At 42.9% G+C, this 21,262-nt stretch overlaps 1 protein-coding gene across 1 annotated transcript in view; it reads right to left on the bottom strand.

The window, feature by feature from the left end:
* LOC119179100 (fatty acid synthase) overlaps positions 1 to 21,262 on the bottom strand; it is a 123,467-nt gene that overhangs the window by 67,436 nt on the left and 34,769 nt on the right. The window contains exons 6-9 of the mRNA XM_075870088.1: positions 18,719 to 19,020; positions 12,306 to 12,695; positions 10,886 to 11,075; positions 6,193 to 6,422 (exon numbers count right to left, since the gene is read on the bottom strand). Coding sequence (XP_075726203.1) covers positions 6,193 to 6,422; positions 10,886 to 11,075; positions 12,306 to 12,695; positions 18,719 to 19,020 — 1,112 coding nt within the window. The remainder of the gene's footprint in view (positions 1 to 6,192; positions 6,423 to 10,885; positions 11,076 to 12,305; positions 12,696 to 18,718; positions 19,021 to 21,262) is intronic.

The raw sequence follows: 21,262 nt of genomic DNA, 5'->3' as shown, positions 1-21,262 counted from the left end.
CAAACTATACAGCTTATCGTGGATATCGCGGATCTAGGGGTGGTGGTGTTGCGATTATCTGTAAAAGATCAACTGAGTCCACAGAACGTTCTTCGCCACCTGAAATTTAATGTATTGCATGTGACATGACTTTATATGGCAGTTCGTTCACATTCATTGCAGTGTATCGTCCTCCCGATTCTTCGGAAGACTACGTGCTAGCTTTCAATAACTTCTTACATAGCGAATTTCAGATTTCAAAAAGAAAAGTTGTAATGGCCGGGGATTTTATTCTTCCGCATATTAACTGGGTGGAGTATAAAGCGGGTCAGGCTGATGTATTACCGTCCCGAGCTCTCCTAGATGAAGTGTTCTCACTCAGTGTGGTTCAAGTTGTACAGAAGTGCACACGAGTACACAAAAAGAGTGGCTCTTTACTTGATCTTGTATTTTTGAGTGCATCACTGGCTGAACGAAAGTACACTTGTGAAGTGATGGGCGGTATTTCAGATCACAGTATGTTGATTCTTCAGCTTTTGGGCATGCGTCATGAAGCGCAAGCCACAAAGTCTGTACTAATGCTCGATTACTCTAGAGCTGATGATGTTTCAATTCTGGAATTTTTTGACATTGATTATGAAGATTTTAAGCGCATTGCTGTATGTGATAGTTCAGCGGTTGATGATGCGTGAAAGAGGTTTAAAAAAACTGTACACACACCAATAAAACGATACATACCTGACCGAAAAAAAAGGTTCAAAGAATGAATCCATGGGTTCGGCGAAACATTATTCACATGAAACGACAACTAAGGCGCATGCGGGCAAAACGAAAAAGTAGTAAAGTCTCAGACCGGCTGACGTCACGACGTTCTCTTAGTCGTTCAGAGCTGAGCTGGCTGACGCAAAGAAGCGATACATGAATGAATCTTTACCGCAGTTTATTAAAACAGCACCGCAGCAATTTTGGTGATATTTATCGAGAGAAAAATTGAATACTGTGTATTTAAATAAAGAAACCGGCAGTGTTACCGATAGTTTTCAGTTAGCCTGTACTTTTAATGATTATTTCAAATTGATTTTTATGGACGATGACGGTATACTGCCGGAATTCAGCCTAGGTTGTCCTGCCTCGCCAATCCCTGATATTGTCGTTACACAGGAAGGCATTTGTAACCTTCTTCTGAACCTTGATGAAAAGAAATCAACTGGCTTAGATGGCATCCCGAATGTCTTTTTAAAAAGGTGTGCTGAATGGTGCTCTTACTATCTCACTGATATATTTAAAAAATCTTTGCGTGACGGACAGGTTCCTAATGACTGGAAATGTGCCAAGGTCATACCGATTCATAAAGGAGGTGCTAAAGACTGTGTAAACAACTACAGGCCTGTGTCTTTCACAAGCACGTGCTGTAAAACACTGGAGCATGTACTTACTAAGCACTTAACAGAATTTCTCGAAGAGCACAAACTAATGGCAGAACAACAACATCGTTTCAGGCGAGGTTTCTCGACAGTGACAATTCTGAGCGAGGTTTCACATTTCATTAGTCAAATCTCAGATGACAGAGGGCAAGTTGACATTATTTTTCTCGATTTCAGAAAAGCAATTGACAAAATACCACATTCGAAATTGCTGCTAAACTTAGCACGATCCTGCAGAATGATGAGCTCATAAATTGAATAGTGGCTTATTTGATAAACAGAGAGCAAGTGGATTGCATTAGGGGCACAAACAGCACGAGCTAGTCGGTAGGTTCAGGAGTTTTGCAGGGCTCTGTCATAGGGCCACTGCTGTTCTTACTATATATCAATGATATGAACAGCGGCTTCTCGCCCGATGTTTTCATTAGGCACTATGCTGATGACACAGTCATCTATTCAAAGGCAGAATCGAACCATGACAAGGAAAAGCTTAATGAACATCTGGGCATGATAGGCTCTTGGTGGAAAAATTCCGATGGAGGCGGAAATGTTGTAGGCCCGTGTACTCAGATTTGGGTGCACGTTGAAGAACCCCAGGTAGTCCAAATTTCCGGAGCCCTCCACTACGGCGTCTCTCATAATCATATGGTGGTTTTGGGACGTTAAACACAACAAATCAATCAAATCTTGGTGGAAAAAGTGGCAAATGGTGTTGAACTCAAGCAAAACACTTTTTATGCCGATTACAAGAAAAACCAAGCCTCTTTTATTTCGTTACGTCATAAATGACAAACCACTCTGCCGTGTGTCAGAATATAAATACCTGGGTGTTTACGTCACAGATAGCTTGAACTGGAACCGCCATATAGATTATATCTGTGATAAATTGCAAAAAAAAGCTTTGGATGCTTCGTCGGAGGCTTGGTGACGCGACACCTGAAGTAAAACTTATAGCATATAAAACCACAGTACTTCCGTTGCTGGAATATGCATGCCCGATATGGAAGCTATATATGCAAAATAATATCGCTAAATGTGAACAGGTTCAAAATAGAGCCTTAAGATTTATTTTTAACTCCTATTGTAGAACGCAGTCCGTAACAAGTCTAAGAACTAGGGCTCATATTCTTACATTGCACGAAAGAATGAATATCAACAGCATGGAATTCTTTTTTCAGATATTCCACGGTATCTACAAAACAGAGATAACAATAATTTTCACTCTAGACACGTCGCATTCACGGACAAAGCACACCAAACACATTAAACCTCTGAAGCATAACACAAAATCGTTAAAAAATTCTTTTATTGTATCCGCTATTGACACATGGAATAAGTTACGGAATGACGTTCTACTGTGTAACAATGTTAAAGATTTTGAATGTGCGTTTCAAATGTTGAACTGAGCTGTGATAAGGCACGCACTTGCTCACCTGTGTTCTGCCGTGTTATGCTGCAGGGTGCGCATTGAGCGTTGGATTTTTTATTTATTTTTTTGCATTGCTTTTGCTTTCTTTGTGTCAAATTGTAGGATATTACACTTTTGCATTGACTTTTGAAATTTGTGTGCCCAGATAAGCAACTCCTGTTTTGGCATGTATGCTAACAGTATGAATAAAATAAAATAAAAAAATAAAAATAAAAGTGACTCTAAGGAATGTAGTGTTTCATCGCGCAGCGCTGCCAGTGCAACGAGATGCTCAAAAAGGTGTTTCTAACGCTTTGCTACGACGTCACGTTGGTGGCACCTGCCCGTCACTTTGCGTTCTACACCATATCACCTCCGATACTGGCGCGTATCTTTCTCCGCTGGCTGCACGCCTTCGTTTTCGAAGATAACTGACAGATGGCACTTGTGTCTAACGTGCCTAGATGCGCTCGTTCGCCTCCGCCACACGCTCGAGGCACTCTAACGCAGCGCATGCAGAATATCATTCACCAATTTTCTTGCGCAGAACATCGAAGAAATGTTTTGTTCACTCTCTCTAGACGCAAGACTATCGTCTTTCGACGAAATTTACAGTGTAACATGTAGATTCGGGCCAATATTTTTTTAACTTGGTCACCTTGTGTTCCGTCTGCTACGCACTGCTGTAGCGTGACTGAACCGCTTCTTTACATCTTTGTCGTCTGCATACTACAAAAAAAGAGAAAGAAAGATCGCAGAATGCGCGCATATCTGCGCAATTAGTTCAGTAACACCGTTCAGACCTTATACGCATATAATTTTTTTCTTTCATTCTGTTCCCACGAAATGAGGGACAGTCGTAGAGTCTAGTCAGGAAAGCACAGTGTGACGGACCTCGCTTTGAGCTATACGCTGCGTCTATCACGTGTACGCGTATGTCCTTGCAGAAGTAAAAATACAAAAGTCTTATATAAGCGTTCTGCAGAAAGCTTTCATTGCTGGATTACATGCATGACAGTGCTACAAAAAAAAGACTGGTTAATGGGCAAGACTTTTTTTTAGACAAAAAAGTGACCACTGTATTCCATCGGTCACTAACTATGCCACACAAACGCTGACGACTATGTAAAAAAGATAAGTGAAATTATACTGCATTATATAAAGGGCATACCGTCTGAATTAATTATCAACGTCTGGGCTCTTCGAAGCGTTCTCAAATCTAGGCACACAGTTGCGCGCTGTTACTCTGTTTTAAGTACAGTTTACGTACCGATGTTTCAAATTTTATGTGATAGTAATATTTCTATGTAGTGGTTCTACGGCCAGATAAACACAACTAAGGCTCCTTCCGTGATCAATGAACTACAGTGCCACAGTTGTACAGGCACCAACTGCACGCATGTGCTGTTGGTAGGTGTGCTTTGCCTCGTCAGCCAGTCGCCGCCAGGCGGCGACTCTGGTGAATCTCGTGCCCAATAGTAACGGCAGGAGGTATTGTCGCTGAATAATTCGGATTGCAACCAGCCTAGGAATTTGATCAAGACTAAGAATATTGCACTATATGCATGTTTTAACTACTAAATAGACAAGCGAATTTGCTGCATTATATTCGTATGGCATTACGCAGTGATAATGCTTAAGTAGTTTTTCTTATCCACACTTGCATCTCAATAAACAAATATTTACAGCTTCATAGGACAAATCGGCGCTTACGAATATAAAGTGGGGGACAAGCTACACTACATAAGACATTCTTTTACTTCGTGTAAACATTAGTGAACAAAGACTAGTATTTCCATGCTGTATAAGACTGCGAGAAGTGTGAAATAACCTATAGAAGTTTATCCTATGTAACTAAGAAGAAGACATTTTCCGGAAAATCCAACTTGAATCTCTCATGCAGTATCATTACAATTAAAAAGTACTTCCAACTTCAGACCACACTTGGGAGTGTGAGTCATGGTAGATTATTCAAAGTTTTGTGAAAATAACACAACACAGGTGTTCATATGAAGACTTTATGAACCACCTACACCCCGCTATCAATCTATCTGCTTTAGATCTTATGCAAAATTGTGGCAATCTCTCGGCCATCGCACTCATAGCCGCCATGTTAGTGGCGGAGCTTCACGCAGTACGTGCAGGCCACGCGCGTTTGCGTACACGTATTTACGTATACGTTAAGTGTATTGACGCGAGGCATCTATTGGCTCGTCATCAAAAAGCTGACGTGTTGCTGCGTTCTTGCTGGACACAGAGAGGAACTCTAAATGCGGAAAGAAAAGTGGTAAGTGGTACATTTTTCCCCTTGTTATTTTTTTCAAGCTGATGACGTTTCCAACAAGTGCTCCCGAAAGACGTCTTTACGTTCACTATTCTAAGCAAATTATTGGTGCAATAGCATTATTACTTGTGTGCCCACAAACTGCTGCATACCTGGGCAAGACAAAATTGGCAACGTTTTTGCTAGCAGCCATTTACCAAGCAAAAGCGACTGGTATGATTCACGCAGATGACACTTTTTCGCAACGAGCGTTATCGCGACTAATTGCACGTGTATGAATTTCGTTGAATGTGTCGAAGACAACGACTGCTTGAAAAACTTGCGCAGTCCGGCATAGGTCATCCCCCTGAACGGCAGGTGGTCACCCTCTAGAAGAGAAAACAAAATGACAAATAAATATGTCTTACTACCGACGCCCCCTTCTGACAATGAACCGATCACGAGCACTTGCTTCTAATTCAGCGTGTGCTGTTATTGAAACGTAATGACCAAAAACGCACATTCGAAATGCAGGCATGCAATCGTCCTCGATAAAGCTCGTTGTGTGAAGGTGGCTTCTGCGTGAAGCGTATGAGTCGCCACACCTTGGGAAACGGCTGCTAGTGAAAACAATGCAAAAGTTGTGTTGCTTTGGTGAGCAGCAATTTGTGAGAGCACAAGTACAAATGCTATTGCACAACTTCTTTGCTTACAAAAGAGAACTCAAAGACTCGTTTTGGGAGCAGTAGCCCGAGCACACGTTGGAGACTTAATCAGCTTGAAAAAATGACAAGAGGCGAAATTTATGGCGAACCTTTTTTCCTTCGGCATTCTGAGTTCCTGTCTGTGTGCAGAAGGAAACGCAGCAATAGACCGGTATTGCGATTATTAGGCAATACACGCGTGACGTTGATGGGCTTTACGCATACGTAATGACATATACCTGTACAGACGTTGCCTTGCGTACTGCGCGCGCTGAGCCTCAAGTTTGCTGCCTATGCACATGAAGGCCAACCGATGGCAGCAATTTTGCATCAGTTCTATATACTGCAACTCCGTCTTTTCGAATATTCCAGGAACATATACAAGAGGTCATTGCTATATTTAAAGTATGTCACCTTCTTCAGCTCTTCTAGAAGGCTAGGCCCAATATGTTCGACGTGCTTGCTGTGAAAGGCCACGTCCAAGCTGTCAACATTGCGAGCGAAAATGTTCTCGGCTTTGAGTTGTGCGACCATCTCTGCCACAGCTTCGGTGGGACCGGACACAGTCACAGAGTCTTCCGCATTGTGGCATGCAGGGTACACACCAGGGGGACATCTCTTCGTCACTTCATCCCATGTAAGTCCTACATAAACATTTCGGTAATAAACTAAGTTTTCTTGCACAGTTTTACCTGAGTAGTATAAGTCACCCGTCAGCTGCAAAAATGAAGAAAATTTTCTTGGGCTCGTTATTTTGAATGACACAACCATAAAAAAATGCAGGAGATGATGAAGCCAAAGAACGTAAGGCGATTGTGAATGGTACTGTTTTAAGTATATTGAAATATTTGTGATATAAATGCAAAGAAAAAGTAAATAGACGAAAAAACAACTTGCTGGTGGGAGGGACCGCACCGGTGACCTGCTACACTTCGAAAGTCGCAGGTTTATTCTCTGTCAGCAGAAGGTTGGTTATTCATTCACTTCACTTTCTTCTCATCTATTTCACAATTATTACACAATTCTAACATTACACCTAACTGAAACTGTACGATTCAAATTACCTATACCTCACTTGGCTTTGTTATGTACTGCTTTCCCTTTAGCTGTATATCACATAGACACTCTTCTTAGAAATACATTTTGCTATGTTCAAACAAAATACAGTATATTTAACAGAAGTGGACACCTAGACATTGGCGTTATTGGAATGGGAGTTGATTGTCGCATGCAAAGACCGTGACACTCCGCCCGTTCGTGGGCCCTTTGGACCGTGAATCGGCGGAGGATCATGATGTTTCGTTGTTTATGAACATCGCTATTTCTGAGGCCTTCTTTTCAGTCCTCTTGTTTATTGAAAGAGGCACTTTGTAACACGGAACACTGCCAGAGCACGTGAGCTGACGAGGAATACTCTTCATGGCACTCGGGGCAGTGTGGATCGATGTCCGGAGCCAAGCAACCAAACCTTCCTCTCAGCGGGAAAGATCTTCTTTGTAACATTCTCAGGGAAGATAGAGGTCTGGTAAGCAGTGGGTACGGGAGCGGGAATTTTCTGCGCCGAAGCTGACAGTGTTTATCTATTTCATAAAAAAGAAGTAATGGGTCGGTGTTATGCTTCCAACCTGGATTGTCTAGCACATCGGGACCATCGCGGAATGTCAGACGTCACAGTTGGTCAGGAAATAGCTAATTCGGGTGGGGTTTGCTGGAATGTACAGTCAGAACTTAAGCTATTGTGCGCAGCAGCCACTTCTTTGTATGTCAGCGCCACAGTATGGAATGAAGTTACGAAAACTCGCTTCGTGTTCATGTGCTTTAGGGGCATACACTTGTCCCAAATTGAATGGAAAGTTAGTCCAGTCGTATGCCAAACATACCGAAATATCACTCATCCACGGCAGGTAATGATTTGGCCAACTGTAAACTGATGCTCTTGTGCACTGAGAACCATGTGATAGAGTGAAAAGCATCAGGCGGTCATTGCTTTATTATAACCACTAATTCTTTTGAAATTAGACCACATAAGGAGAGCTGGATTGCTGATATCGAGTCAGTGTAGATCTGAGGCCGTGTGGGGTCAATAATAGCTCGCGCGAGGGCAGCTTGTTCAGTGCCACCACCGTGACATGTGTTATTGAAGCTGAACTGAAGATTGTCCCATGTGGATCAGCTACAACAGCTACAAATGAATTGGTGCATCCACACTGTGCAACATCTATGTTAGTAGTGAGATCAAGGCTATTGTGCGCATAGTCAATGAGGGAGCGGGATCGTGTCTTAAGTCTAGCAACATTATATGGGGGGTGCACATTTCTTGGGAAAGAGGTCACCTGAATCGTATCCCTTTTGCTGTGAGAGAGCGTGGTGACTTTGTATTCGATGGCCAAGGCCACCAGACCTGCGGGCTTTTAGATGTTTCTGCCTGCCTTCGAAGACGAGAGACATGGTGTTTGCGTCATTGTTTGCGCTTCGTTCACCTCAGTGAAGGTATTGTGCAACCTTAGTTAAACAGCTTCATTGTGACAGTGCAAACCGGGATTTCCAGTATGCATCTGATATTTTTCTGATAAGTGCATCAATTTTGACTTCCTCCGAGCGGGGCCATTCCAGCGCTGATGCATTGCAGTTTACTTGCCTATAAAAAATGCATTATATCTCCTCAGGAGACTGCTCTGACAGAGGCCAGCTCTGCGATACGAGACTCGTGTCATTATTCTGAGTATGTTCTCCATCTGTGCCTTCACGCGGGCATTTCCGAGAGACCTTTCATTGGTACATTCAAAAAGGGTGGTGGTGGTAGTGGCTAGAAAATGAGAAAAGGCACCTAATTTCTGCAACCCGGTCGGGAGCACGGCGAAATGCCTGATTAAAAAGAGGAGTGAGATAATTGCGTGCTGTCGTGTGCCCTTAGCCCCTAACTTGATCTCTCGACATCTCAGTTGGCCGATTTTATTAGTGGCTTTATGGTCCTTTAAATATAGCTAAGATGATGGCGCTGTGTATTGTCACTATATGTCGAACGAAATGAAAGAATTCCTCTTCAAGCAATGCGCCAGCCAAATGTTTAATGTAAAGCAAACACACTCACTGAAGCAGGATTTCTGCGGGAACTATGATACGATAGAATTTCTACAGGTCCTGCTTCACAGAACAAAATTTGTGGTTAACCTAGGCACTTGCTTCTGCCTTCTTGCCTTCCCGCTATCTCAAACGGTTATTGTTACTTGGAAATCGTCTTGGAAGACGATATCGTTTGAGCGAAAAGAAGTAGGGCGAAGCCCCCCCAAAAATGTGGATCTGGGCATCTTTGTTTGTCTATTTTTTCCTACCTCCTTTTTTTCACTTTTCCTGTTTTTGTCAATTTTGACCCGTTTTCTGTAATAATTCTCTCTATATCAGTTTTCATGCTAATTTTGCTGTCTTTTTCTCCATATTTCTCTCTTACTTCATTTTTTCGCATTATCATACGAGATTTTCTTGTTCTACACCAAGCGACAACAGCTTACGAGTTCCCGCGTCCCTAATTTGCTCCGCACTTTGTATCACGCGCGCGAAGAGCCACACCTTTATAAGACTTAGGGTATTGTTCTCAGTTCACTTACGCCAATAGCGACGAAGCCGAAAGAACGACTATAGCACATTTTGCTAAGGAGCCTAACACACAAAAAAAAAATGGCTGTGGCGGCTGCATTTCCGATGAAGGCGGAAATGTTGTAGGCCCGTGTGCTCAGATTTGGGTGCACGTTAAAGAACCCCAGGTGGTCTAAATTTCCGGAGCCCTCCACTACGGCGTCTCTCATAATCATATAGTGGTTTTGGGACGTTAAACCCCACATATCAATCAATCAACAGAAAAAAATTCGGCAGATTCCACGTACCTTGGAATCGACGTTATGCAAAGCATGCGGAGGAAAGGTGACCGTGTTGCATTTTTCAATTGAGCGACAATCATCAAATGATGCTAAATATATGTACAAATGTTGCACGCACAGGCATATGTTCAAGAGTTGCAGATGTTTATAAAACAAGTTGTTTGCACTTGCGCAACGATGCCAACTAGAACATGCGTGTTAGCAACACCGGAAGTAGATATGGAGCGCTAATGCTCACGGAGGTGCTGACCCTGGATACTGCTACATAAATCAACTTCAGCGCATGGTAACTAATCACAATTCACATTAACCTCACGTGACGGCCGTATCAAAGGAATGCTTATGTAATGCTTAGAAAATTGGGTAGGCAGCACTGTAACCACTATTGACATTTCACGAAGATTAGCGTCTATTTGAACAACATTTCCGAGACCTGTCGTAGCTCTGTGGTAGAATGCTTCATTGCTACGCAGAATGCTTGGGTTCGATTCCAGCTGGGACCTTGAAGTTTATTATTTGCATTCGTCGCGGGGTCTACGCTACCTATGTCACGTTTTTGTTAACACTGACATTCATTCTATGCCTTCGTTGGGTCGACGCTACCGATGTTGTTAATTCCTTAACACTCACGCATTAAAATTGCCTTTTTGAGTTTTCGTCGTTCCTGCGTAGATACTAAGCGTCAACCACCTGTGGCAAATACCAGCGGCACATACCCGCCCGTGCGTATGTGCCACTGTCTGGCGGGAAGTTTTTGACGACGTATGCGACGGGATTGTGACATTATTCATGTCTTGACCAGCGGGTCATATTCGTGAAACCATCTTACCCTCCCATGCTAATTTTCTTTCACGCCAATTGAAGGGGGTGACCTTGAGAGCACGCAAACGTATGCGGCTAGATATATAGATAGGTAGATACGCTCAAATTTGCGAAGTTTGCTAAGAAATGCTTCGCATTTAAAAGAATCAACAAGAAAGTGGCCTAGTATTTATGGGGCTCGCTCGCTAAGCCGAAGTAGGCCAGAACTTGGGTTAGATCTTAGACGAGGTGATCGTGTTTACATAGAGGTGAAATGATCTTGCTGCATGTCAAGGATCGACCCGCAGTAGACAGAATAATCCGAAACCTTGTAGTAATGCGGCGTCTCTAGCAGCCTTAGGAATCAATTCGACATGTTAAGCGTCATAGAAAATGAACAGTGCAACATAACCATAACAATATGTACTTGCCTACTGCAGCCATAGATCCTTTAGGTGGATTCTTCAGTTCTGTGCAGCGACCTCGCCAGTAGGCAGATAGAACTGCCTGTTCGGCATTTAAGCCCCCATCGGCATAGGAACAGCCAACCTCGCCCAGAGAGTGTCCCACAATGCCGTCTGGCTTGAGGCCTATAGCGTGTAGCATGTCCACCAGCGCAACCTGTGACGCAGAACGGCTCCTAAAATTGGCGTGCGGCGAAGAGTTGTGAAGAACGCTCATATGTATGTTTAATAAATCTTGATATGTCTATGAGGCTTAGTGATTTGTCATAAACAAAAAAAAGGTAGGCAACAGAAAAGAATATGGTGAACAAATGATTGATTCTCTTCCATAATATAGCCCAAACTGTGCAATAAAATCACGATAGTACAACTACAGCATGATTTTAAACACTTAGAAGATTGATCTCTAACGAAGCAGTTCAAAATAAAATTGTTACTTAGACGATATTGTAATCGCCTGGTATCCCTATAGAAAGTTAGGAATATTTGAGAAAGAATGTTGTTATAGAAAGTTAAGAATATTTGAGAAAGAATGTTGTTCAACCTTGAACAAGACGAAAAGGCACTTGAAAAAGTGGGTGATGCATTGAATGTAATGTGACACAACTTCATTGAAGTTTGCCCCACTACATTCGCCTTCAGGCCAGTGACTGTCATTACGATATATCTAAGGTTATGTAAAGGTTTCAATGAATATTTTTAATTATTATGAGTTCTTAGGTAAACAGAGCATAGAAGTGTGGAAAAAGTAGTGTAATAACAAAATACGCGATGAAATGTGTAAAATGTGTTCCCTAATTACGCCTTGTTGTTATGATAACGTCTGAGTTCATTTCTGATAAGTTTGTCTTGAATATTTTCAAATCAGAAATCACTCGGGAAATTCATCTTTCCAGTGCAAATAAAATTCGCTTACAGACGAATGACTGCTCTTTTGGCAAGACAGTTACCTTGCATTGTACCGTGCGCCCATGAGGTATACCATGAAAACACTTATGTCACGTGGATTGTGACCATTGAAAGGCCGTATGAGAGACTTCTCAGTTCCACCCTCGGATAGTTCATCCCGTTGGCGAAACTGGAACCCGTTTCAAACGGCACTTGAATAATTCTTTCAAAATATTACGCGCAATTTGATGCATTCTTTAGGTTTAGGAATGTTTCCCATGCGCGCTTGTTTTAAAATATGATACATTACATCCCGAATTCGTATCAACAATGAACGGTGTGATTTCACTACTAATAGTAAGAGACATCACAAAAACAGCAGAACAGAAGAAACAGGACAGTGCTTTCTCTTCCATGCTGTTTTCGCGTTGTTGTTTACAATGAATGTACACTGACAAGTTCAAGTTCACACGATTTACATGTGCATATCGCTACTCACCTGAACGGCAGTAATGGCGACAACGGGTGAAACGATGGACTTGTTTCGTGGGTTGGCACTGGTCACCAGGTCTATCAGGTCAATGCCAAACTTATCCCGTAGCATTGCATGAGAATGGTGGATTGAGCGGGCGAAGATGTCAAATTGCATCATCTGACTCGCCATCTCATACCACTGGCAGCCTAAGCCTGTGAACACAAACCATAAGGGACGCTTTTCTGATGGTACATCCTGAACAGCTTTAACGATCTCCCTTGCCGAATCGTCCACAGGGACGATGGCGAAGGCTCGACAGGGGAACTGCCTCGTGCTTGGCTGGCCTACACGATTCAGCAGGGCGTAGGTGGGGTCTGGGTACGGCCCTTCGGCTTCTATTCGATACAGGGTGCGCTAAATAAAGTATGAAAGAAAACACCATCAGCCACCTTGTAAGATTAATAGTACAGTGCTTGGCTATTCTGTACTGCTGACAGCACATTCACTTCGTATCTGCGTTTAGTAGTACAGCTGCGGCCCCGTCACTGTAGAGCACGCGAGCAGCCGGTTTGTGCTCTGCGGTACGAAAACTTGAGGCAGTATCGGGCTCCGGCGTGGTGAGCACGATAACGAGGCTGTGCATGCTCCTGATACACCATTTCAGAGCCCATAACTACCTCAAAGTACCACCCCGCTGAGCGAAACCCGGCTGCTCACGTACTGTACACAGATGAGACCGTGGTTGTACAGTGCGCCCAATGTCTGCAACATGTTAGCGTCCCTAGTACGTCACTGCGTTACGTCAACGAAAATTTCCCTTCGATTCACTGCGATGGCAATTGTGGGGGCTATTTAGGCGCATTATTTTGCGCCCATGTCGGTTTCGCCATCCTGTTCCATATAAATTGAAAAGTGAAAGCCCAATGCGCTGTATTTTGTATGTGCGAGTGAAAACACGCGACAACTACCAACAATCACATCTCTAGAAAACGCGTTGGCTGAGCCCGTCTGGCAGAAGGTACATGGTACAACAGTGTTTTAAAGAAATCCTATAGCAGCACTACACCAGCGCGCTGGCTGTCCGTCACACGGCTTTTTTTTTCACATTTCACGGGCTTTCTTTACTGCGTGGAAAAAATAACAGCGCGAGGCGTATCGTACAGGAAACCATTTAGTTGGTGATTTCTGAAACTGCTCTACATCTTAGTGTTCGTATTTTTTCTTTTTAGCGTATATTAAAAAAAATAGGTAATTAAAAACCATAAATATTTAGTATGGGGAGAAATAAAAATACCCTGAGGACCTACAGGCTACTGTGAGTAGTATGCGTTTGGCTCAATTCGCCTCCCAAGTGCCGCCTTTCAATTTCAAATTCTTGGCTCAAGTTATGTGGGACACCCTGTGTACGCTGGAGTAAAAATGATTGATTGATTTGTGGGGTTTAACGTCCCAAAACCACCATATGATTATGAGAGACGCCGTAGTGGAGGGCTCCGGAAATTTTGACCACCTGGGGTTCTTTAACGTGCACCCAAATCTGAGCACACGGGCCTCGACATTTCCGCCTCCATCGGAAATGCAGCCGCCGCAGCCGGGATTTGAACCCGCGACCTGCGGATCAGCAGCCGAGTACCTTAGCCACTAGACCACCGCGGCGGGGCTGGAGTAAAAAGGCTGTATCTCAGATGACCTGAGGTTCAACTATTGAGGGTCTTTAGAGACACATTTACACCAGATTTTTGCGTAACTGTGTGAGTGTTATCGCAACTTCTAGTGCCAATTAAATTAGCAAGCTTGTCATACGTAATATTGTCTGATGCTGATTTAGGAACAACTTGATATCATGACGGTTGAAATTGCAATATCTGTCATCGGAAGGTGCCTGCGAAATTATGGCCTAGTTAGCTGCTACCGTCTTCGGAATGCAATACACGTTACAGAATATTGACTGACGGTTCTCTTAAAGAAACAACCACATGCTGGCAGGCCATCATAACTCGGCAACCTACTAATCTTGATCACAAAGCAGCCTGCATAACACTTTGAATTTTTCAAGTATAGCATTTTATTTTACTAGTAGAAAATATAATATCTGACATGAACAGTTAATAGAAAATGTTTACCTGCTCTTTTTAACCTTATTTAGCTTTTGAGATAAGAGCAAGAAGAGGAAAAAAGCCGCCAGGCCCCAACGAAGCGCGCAGCGCGTTCATAGTGACAGCTGGAAGAGCGGGCCTTCAGAGCCTTTTCTAAACACTCTTTGGGTAACTGCTACAAACACACTTGCCGGATACACAATGCTCATGAAGAATCATAACTTCTGTGCAGTAGAGCAGCATTCCCTAAGCTATCCTTCGTTATTCTTTGGTGAAGCGTGGTATCCCGTACACACACTAGGATTTTTCTGCAATATTTTTCATGCCGTGGACGACGACGATGAATAATTATGCCTGAATTGGGTATGCGCCGCAGTTAATACATGATCAAGAGGAACTTTTTGTAATGACTTATAGCAATGACGACACAATAGTTACGCAATTTGTATTGTTCTCTTATTCCAAAACAAGGCATTTTTTATAAAAGAGCCAAATGCACTTTAAATGAAACTGAGAGAAACGCCTTGTTTCTACTGACATTATGGTTGGGCCTGCTCAAACAACGTTTTGCTAGCATGTTTCTCTTCATTGTGGCTAAAATGTACTTAGCCAAATTTTGTCAGTATTGTGGAGTAAAGTTTGTATTTAGCTCATATAAAATGAAACATTTCATTTGTACATGAACTAGCTTATGAAAAAAAGTGTCAAATGGTTCCAATGTACACTTTAGCACTATTTCGCGATAGAATTGACACAAAACTTGTGCTTCCGTCGCTGCCGCGCTTCGACGCATGAGCATAATGGCGATTGCTAGCCCTGAAGAGCGAGTTGTGCTTCCTTGCAAAGAGGGCACTATTCTGGACTTTCATCGGTGTTTTTTTGTTGCTGGCATTAATAGAAGACCTTGAAAAGTGTTCGAGTTAGTTTTAGGCTTTGCCATTTCTGATCTCTTCTTCTTATTTAGGGAATAAATACGTGTCAGATAGGTATTTTATATTTACTTTATTTCGAATATACCGTGTTCGAGTGAACTCGGGACAAAATACTGTTGCGCTAAAGTCGAAAACAATCACTTGGATGCAAAAAAAAGTAGGCAAGTAAGCCTCTTACTTTTTATTATCGAGTTTTGTCTTTAAACATCACGTCCTTCAGTGAGTGTCAATTCGCGCTAGAAAACCTAGTTGTGGAACGTAAACACGATAACAAAGGAACTAAAACACAAATGAAACAGTTTGGGTCAGACCATGTTATTTTGATCATGTTTGTTTGCGTAGTGCTGGTTTAATGAATTTGGCTCACTTTGATTGAAACAGTTGGAGTAGTTGGCTCATTTTTCATCAGAAACTTCCTTTTAGAGCTCGTGTTACAATAAGGAATTGCCCCAGTTTGTTTATACTGTTCTAGAACTTGAAGATGCTTAGGCATGCTTTATGTTCCACTGAGGATTACCCTAGTTTCGGTTTCTGCGTTTGGCTCTTCGAGAAGAAAATAGCGCCTCAAGCACTTTATTCCTTATAGTAGAACGGTTCCATTCCAGACATAAAGCCTGCCTAAGGCGAATTCAAAAGCGAGTTCCATGCGCAGGTGTGGCTCAGTTGTAGAATGCTGCACTGACACACAGCGGACCCGTGTTCGAATCTCATTGTGTCCTAAGCCTATCACAAAACCGCTTGGCACTGTCCCAGCGCCATAGCTGATCACTAGACCAGTGCGTCGCTGGACAGCGTGACACCGGCACACTGCACGAGACACGCTGCGCGCTGCACACTGGGACAGACAATATCGGTCAAAATCCTGCTTTTAAAATGCTTTTAAAAATTTTGGTCAAGTGAACATCGTAATTAAGGATGAATAAGCAGTGTAGATAAAAAAAGTGAGTGAGCTGGAGTAGAAGGCACTATCTTAACGCATCGCACACCACGATTTAACACGCTGTCCACTTCGCCACACCCAAAAGAAGAGATTAAACGTATTTTCATCACTAAAGCGATTATGAGGACACTCCGGGCTGAATTTTGCCGCTGGCTTTGCCGTCAGTAACAGTATATGTATACGTATATATAGTTATAAAAACGTAAGAAAGAAAAAAAATCAAGAAAAAGACTCCGGCATGCGGAATCGAATTTGGAACCTCTGCATCGTGAGTGCGAGGGGTATCTAATCTACCTTACACAGCTGGTTATGGGCAACAGGGGGGGGGGGGGGTGGGTAACAATCGTGTTTTTAGCATTAACAGCAAGATCGCGCACTGAGCGCGCGGTGGCGCGCGTCCTCATTTCTACGCGTACTTTGCCTCGCAGAGAGGAGTGGGTGGTCGTAAAGCCCCAGAACGCACACTCACGTGCCCTTATCTCGCAGTTGGGAGCATCTTATGTCTTGACTGTCCTTAAGCGTTCACCGAAACGATTCTGTTGTAGTTACCGGGTGCACAAAGGTCCCTGCAAGATTTGCACAGTCTTTGTTGGTGAAATGAGCGCGCTTTTCAGACACAGCGAAGTAACAACTGAGACGCTTATTCGCGTTTATCCGTATCTCTGAGTACGTTTCGTGCGTTATTTGTGTGTGACGAACGCGGCGCACATTTCGATCTGCTTGCCATTCTGCGCGTGACCTTCTAATACGTTGCTATCGCATTCATTGCTTCGACTTTGCGGCAAAGCTGTGACTTTTTTCATCTTAAAGCTAATTCAGGTATACAATATTTTGATTTCACCGTTTAGAAACGTAGTTTCGTGTTTTCGTGCTCATGCTAACCTAACAGGTGATTGTTAGCTTATTTCTGATGAGTTGCTTTGAATCACATTTATCTAGCACGTTTTGCTGCAAAACTTATTAGCGTTACCACAGATGTGTTAAGGCAACCGCAGTGACTCGCTATGCGGTTAGTCATACCTATGTAGAAAACGGTGTGGATTGGTACTGCTCACTGAACATTGCAAATTTTGTCACTCGTTTGCAAGTATTTTGTGTCCTCCTTGTTAACGTTGCGCGTACGACAGCCGCAGCAGTTATTTCTAGCGGAAACGCTCAATAGGCTTAGTAATTCGTGTGCCATGGTCGCTGTGAAGATCGTGGATATTCAGTTACGAAGAGTCGAACAACCGCTAGAATGTAGTTTCGATCATAACTGACCCATGACTGGTCATGTTTTGATCTTCAGCTACACAAAGGAGAAGCTAGTAACTTGGACTCGGGCATCGCAGCGGCTAACTGCCTCCGGGGACGTGTGGCTTTCGGCGGTATGAGCAAAAACGGCTGATTACTAGAGTACGTTGGTTTTGATTATTAGACTGATACTACGATCATACTGTGTTGAGAATGATCAGTTCTATCGATGCCATTTATGAAATATATTAATAAAACTCGATCACACTTCAAGAAAAGCGCACCCACGCCATGGGGGGGTGGTGCATCGGTGAGCTGGAGCCTTTCTTTTCTAATTTCTCGCTTGCACACCTCCCCCCTCCCTCCCCAAGAGCAAGCATAGTAAAAACATGACGCATAAGTTCTGTGTCTGCCTGCCCCCCCCCCCCTAGTACAATCTGGGCGGTGCCCCTGAGCCACGCGCTCGACAGATGATTGCTTTAGCATACTCGCACGTTCTATGCGTGACTAAAACTAACGCTATATATGTCTAACACATAGATAAGAATACCATCATATTCGGTAAATTTTACGTTCGACATCTCGCGATTCAATATGAAGTCTTATAGATTGTGCGCCGATGGTGAATAACTTCTTCCCATATGGCGTTAATATTTCCAGTGTGCGGTAGAAACTACAGCGTCACCAGTGCCCCCCAGTGCGCTTTAAGACACTGTGCTGCGCTGTACAGGTTGGCCCAGTGCGTTTCAGATTACTGGGAGACACTGGTCACGCTGTACAGTGTGTCCCAGTGGCTCTCAGCACGCTTTAGTACACTGAAACACAGTGTACAGCGTTTCGAGTGTCACCCAACGCACTGAAACGCACTGGGATAGCAAGGTGTTTTTCATTTAGAGAGTTTTTGTTTCGTTTCTAGCGATATTAGTTAAAGGCACCAGCAGCGGCAGCAGTGGCGGCGGCGGACAACTACGGTGCTCAACGTGACCCGTGTTTTGATCTAATAACAGATTTCACTGTAAAAACAGACCAGAAGATCCACCAGATGAGCCTCTTGTTTGCTATCCTACACTGAAGAAAAGAAAGAATGAAAAGAGAGCGGTAGAAAGAAGGGAAGATGCCAAACACTAAAGCCTACGCTTAACAGATGCAGTCGATAGTAGTGGACGCATGACTTGAAGGACCACGTTCCACTGCCGGTCGGTGGTTCATAGTGCGATAATGTGCAAGAAAACTGACCAGCATTGACTCCTTGGTTCTACCAGCCAAGAGAACAAGCCTCGGAATTTCCGGCTTCTCACGTTGCAGACGGTCTACGTGCGGACCTTGATGGGGCTCGAAGATTCCATGGGCGTTAGTACCGCCGATGCCCTGCAAGCTGATGGCCACAAGACCACCATCGAAGGGCATTGGCCTGTCAACCACAACTAGGCGGCCGTCATGCAGCGAGGGGATATCAGGGCTTGGCTCCTTGAAATGTAGGTTAGCTGCGATGGTGCCCGTCTCCATGGTCAGGATGACTTTTGCCATTGAAGCAATACCTAAAAGATGCGCGAAGCAGCGAGCCATGTCAAAAGATTCACTATTTGCTGACACTGTTCAACAAAGTTTATCATCTTAAACTCAACCAGAGATTGCACTATGAGCTGTTGGTGCAATAGCTGCACCAGTGGTTCTTTCAAGACCCTTTCTGTTTTGCATAGCTTTGGAAAACGTACTTCAGAAGTGTTTACTTACATAGACAATTGCATTCTAAAGGAAGGCGTTTAATGGACAGCCAAAAGTAAATTACTGATTAGACTAAGCTCAAACATTCATATCAGTACAATCGTTAGAATGATTTAGTGATATATTTTATAATTAGTTAACGTGATCTATTTGTGACATAAGTACAGACATTTTACTGCCCAATCACGCATCACAACAATATTGAGCAACCACTACTAACAAATGGCGGCATTGTAAGTGTTTTTGATTATCAGCACTATGTATCAAGTTCGGTATATACAAGGAGAATATGCTTCCAAGCGAAGGAAATACTTTTTTATAATATAGCACTAGAAATTATTTTTGTGAAGATTTTGCAACCTATATCCTCGAAGCATATAAAGTGTTGCAATGCAGCTGCTAGTGTCTGTACACAGAACGTTTTTTTTTTCCCAAAGAGAACACAAATTTTTGTCATAAAAATGCTCTGATTGTCAGTTCACTATCGCATTCGGGAAGAACCTTTACGTCGAGGCGCAAAAATATTGTCGCAGGTAAAGTAACATCTAAATGAACAATTAACAAAGTTCAAACATTTATAGCTTTGATGCTCAACTTGAGGGCAGCTGTTTATGTTCGTAGTTGTTGGCCGTGACACTTTATGGCACACCTTTTTCAAAAAATCTTCAAAAAGGCGAGTAGTTACAGCCAGTCAAAGTTGCAGGCCCTAATCAACGCGGTACACTAGTAGTCACATAGTGAACTTCCAAAAAGTTGCATGCATATAAACAAGAATTAGGTCAGAATCAACGCCATTTTGTCGCACTTACCTAATGAACCATTTATTATTTCCGTTTAGTGTGTCGTGTTTACTGGTTACATTGCTAAACTGTGATAAACTGCAATGACACGCAACAAACTTCTTGACACGCTACTGTGAGCACTCTTTACCGACTCTGATCCACGCACGCCCAGAGAGTTGTTATCTATGGCCTGTTCTTTCGAATAAACAGTTGAAGTTTATCGTCCAACCTTTCTGCGCCTTCCTACTTCTTTCCTATGACCAAGTTTGCGCTACTATGTACCGCATTGCAAAGAACTCGTTTTCGCTTGTCCTAGAGAAGTAGCGCCCCAAAAGCTGCCGCCAAGTTTTATCTTGCAGTAAAAAAAAAGCGTGGACATTTCTCTTTTGTTTGGTACAGTGAAAAATACACAAACAAAAACCTGAGAAGAGCTTCACAGTGAAACAAGAAATAAGGGTCACAATCGGGTAGTTGTGATGACATTGAATTTTGTTTGACCGTATTCTGCTTTGGCCGAATGGGCCATTTTCGAAGTTCATCACTAGAACATGCTGTTTTGACGTAATCGAAATTGCACAGTTACTGCACGCCCATAGCGCTTAGCATCACTATCGCGCTTTCACTAGAGCGCCCAATTTCACGCTTTTAGATTAGAGCACTCATATTCAAATAATATCTCGAACTACATCAATTTCTTGATAATGAAGAAGTGTGCAAGCCAGAAAGTTTTTAGTCACGTGCTACATTTTTTGTCGTAAACAACAGCCCTCCAGGTAACGAATAATCCGTTCATAAGTAACGAGCTTTGGTTAATGACCCATTACAGTTCACTTTCTGCTGCGGAACCTTTTTCTGCTTTCACGTAAAGTCCGCTTGCAAAGGCGACGGAGGCATGACAGTCAAAACACCTAATAATAAATCTCTATTGTACCCCCTAAGCATACATTTTTGAGGTTTCCGGAATCTTTTGGAATTCACATTCTGTACTTATCGAACTTGTAATTAACTGAAAACAGTGAAAGCATTCGACAGTAATTGAACAGTAATCGAACTGAACATAGGCAAGGCCACGTTCGTGAAATTTTAACTGACAGCGAGAAATTTATGAAGATATTGTGTGTTTTGCAACGCTAAAGCACTTGGGCAGGCAAATGTTTAAAAAGATGGTTATCTTGCAATATAGGTTTGCTAGATAGTAAAACGCCCACATCCACGCTCGTGAAAGGGAATTTATGCATATGTGGCCGTGAATATTTATTTTTCTGGGGCTACA

This window comes from Rhipicephalus microplus, chromosome 7, assembly GCF_043290135.1.
Source record: "Rhipicephalus microplus isolate Deutch F79 chromosome 7, USDA_Rmic, whole genome shotgun sequence".
Lineage (NCBI taxonomy): Eukaryota > Metazoa > Arthropoda > Arachnida > Ixodida > Ixodidae > Rhipicephalus > Rhipicephalus microplus.
Note: the sequence above shows the minus strand (reverse complement) of the source record. Positions and strands in the feature narration are given on the sequence as shown.